This window comes from Temnothorax nylanderi, unplaced genomic scaffold (assembly GCF_030848795.1).
Source record: "Temnothorax nylanderi isolate EJ_2023f unplaced genomic scaffold, tnyl_v1.0 TNYL_tig1301_pilon, whole genome shotgun sequence".
Taxonomy (NCBI): Eukaryota; Metazoa; Arthropoda; class Insecta; order Hymenoptera; family Formicidae; genus Temnothorax; species Temnothorax nylanderi.
The window spans coordinates 21,631-24,860 of record NW_027250363.1 but is presented as its reverse complement, the minus strand read 5'-3'; the positions used below and the strand labels follow the sequence as shown (position 1 = coordinate 24,860).

The 3,230-nt window shown below is 34.8% G+C and overlaps 1 protein-coding gene across 1 annotated transcript; it reads right to left on the bottom strand.

Moving 5' to 3' along the window:
* Positions 1–228: 228 nt before the first annotated feature.
* LOC139787150 (uncharacterized) lies at positions 229–2,038 on the bottom strand (the record flags this gene model as incomplete). Its single annotated transcript, XM_071726239.1, has 1 exon — positions 229–2,038. A coding segment is annotated over exon 1 (1,810 nt), but the record flags the coding sequence as incomplete, so codon positions are not given.
* Positions 2,039–3,230: the final 1,192 nt, after the last annotated feature.

The following is a 3,230-nucleotide window of genomic DNA, read 5'->3' as shown; positions in this document are numbered from 1 at the left end:
GTGAGTGACTCTTGCTATATTCGTAGACAATCTCGTTAAAGGTACCTCCCTGCGACTTGTGAATTGTAATTGCACAAGCAGATATTAAGGGAAAATGATTCCTTTTAGCAACAATGGTTTTATTGTTATTCAGAGCGATACTTGACGTTCGTCGTGCTATGGGTACTGCTCTTCGACTGATATTATTGGCTTGCATATACGCACTGACTTTCCTCCTCGTTCTCTCACCATCTTTAGCTGAATCTGTAAACTCCAACCATATACGCGTGACCTCCTCAGCATCATCACGTTCGATATGAACCAATTTCCCTAAAGCACCGTTGGCTAATCCATCTGACACATCAATGTTGGTTGTAATCATATATGACTTGTGCAAAACAAATGTGATTTCGTACGGCAAACCTCCAGTGTCAATAACTGACTTTTTGTGAAGCTTTCGACGTACAAAAGCTTCTTGTTCTGCACTGTGACAACCAGTATACATGTCTTTTGCTACAGAGGCAACTTTCTCTTTAACTGAATTGAGAATCGATTGATTGTATTTATTCACTGAATTATTTGACAAAAAAAGACGTATTCCATGCGGACAGAGTCGATTGGCTTCTCCTTTGGTAAAAAACCGCGATTCCAGTAATCTCAACTCATCTTCCTCCAACTGTATACCATTTCCAATCTTTGTTAATATCGATGAAAATACTGTGTTAGATTGTCTCATGACTTTATCAAGCTCGAAGAACTGAAGCCCACGCCATAAAGTAGGACCTGCGATTTGTTGTCTGATCTGCTTATAAATTGGTGTTGCTCGGGCTGGTGGTAACTGCCGCAAATCACCGATTAAAATGATGTCCATGCCGCCAAAATTAGTGTCAAAATTGCCAGTAATTTGTTTCAATCTTGCGTCAATGTGAGACAATAATTCTGCACTAATCATACTGATTTCATCAATTATTATTACCTGAACAAATTTAAAGAGAGCCCGATATTGCTGCACCACTTCAATAGACAATGGAAGTAACTTTGAAAGCGTTATTTTTAGAGCAGTGTGAACCGTTGTACCATCGATTGCCACTGCAGCTTTGCCAGTTGATGCACAAGTAATATAAGCATTACAATATCCATCAGTATTCACGTAGCGATTGTAAATTTCCATCAAGAGTCGAATTACGAACGTTTTCCCACACCCTGCTGGACCAGTCAAGAATATTTGGAATGGCACTCGATGTTGAGAAAGAAGATTGTGAATAACATGCATTAAGAGTGCTCTTTGTTTTTCATTCGCCATCCGCATCAATTCGCAAAACCTTTTGTTAGACATCAAATTCTCGCGTTTCTTAGCAATGGCGCCGAGCTTATTAAGTGTCGCAAGTCTGAGTTCTTGATTCATATCTGAATTTTCGTTGTTATATAATTCCTGAAACGGATCAGGCTCTGCGTGTCTAACGACCAGGTCTTGTACTCCACCGTCGTCTTTCAAGGCTTTATCTTCACGGCACAACTCCCTGCAAATCTCAATTGTCTTCTGAAGATCTAAATCTGACTCGAATTCCTTCCTTCGTTGTAGAATCAATTCTTCATGTTCGTCGTAGAGTCCAATCCATTTCATCTCATCGAGAATTTCTGTATCTTCATTGCGAAAAGGTAAATAGAGAGTTACTATTTCTCGTTTGTACTCATTCAGATCTGAAGTCATGTCATAGTTCCGATAACGTATTATACGTGGATCTTTTCGTTTGACATACATATTATTTGAGTTGCGTGTGTAACAAGAGACAAACTGTGCAAGAGTTACATTTTCCAGATATTCTGGTCTCTTTTGATATTTATCAAACCAGTTTTCCTTCCAGATATCTGTTGAGTCGTCATCAATTTCCATCTTCTCCAACTCTTTAAGAGTTTTCTTGATCCTGTGTCGTTCAACAGGCCAAACTGTTGGGATGTAGACGATAACAGAAGAACTCTTCGACATAGGCTCACGCAGTAAATACCAAGCCGTTTCCTGACTTGTTATCTCAACTGTGTTGAGCATATCGACACTCATTTTTCTTGTAATCTCGACAATATCAAATTCTGGATGTTCAGCACTATCACTATCTGTCACTGTCTGTGCGAACAGTTACTAGTTCTACCCGGGAAAAAAAGATTATATATAATTATATATAATTATATATAATCTTATATATAATTATATGTGATTATGCATGAACTTTGGTGGTTTATATAAATATATGGGTCCATATATCATTATATATGGGCATATATAATTCCAAATATAACTAGATATGAACAATAGATCATATATGCACTCATGTACTGATACATATAAGATTCATATGGAAGTATATATAACCCTATATGATTATATATGATTATATATAATTACACAGGCGATTAAAATATATTTAAATATATATAAATGTTTGATATACAATTTGACATGATTATATATGAGTTTATATATTTATATATAAATTATATATAAGAAGCATTTATCCATGTAGATTATATATGATTGTATATAATCATATATAAACTTTAAATTCGGATTATCCAATAGATGGCGCGAGAGACAACGTTCGATAGGATTCGTTTCTCGTATTTAAAATTTGACGAACAGTGGTATAAAAACGGTATCAAGAGACGCGGCACTGTCTCACGTCAAGCAGTGCCAAGTTATAATATATGGAATAAATCATTCCACTTTTAATTCTACAGCTTTTGAAAAAATATACATCTTAATTTATTAATGCTTTATTATCAAAGTTAACAGTTCTTTTTTAATATATATTGACTATATATGGTCATATATAATTATATATATTTACATATATAATATCATTATATGTATATGTTCATATATGATTATATATGATTATATATAAAATATATAATTATATATGATCATATACAGACAAAATTCATATATAATTGCATTATATATAATCATATATATTTATATACAAAATATATATAATATATAATATTTTTTTCCCGGGTAGTTAAAAGCTTATTGGTCGAATTTTCGTTACACTTTTTGTGTCGAAAAATCGAACTTACTACCGTGCCAAAAGAAGGAGCCGTCTCGCCAATGCCGTACGCCTATTGGTCGAATTTTCGTTACATTTTTCGTGTCGCTTTTCTGTGTCGCAAAATCGAACTTACTACCGTGCCAGAAGAAGGAGCGGTCTCGCCAACGCCGTACGCCTATTGGTCGAATTTTTGTTACACTTTTC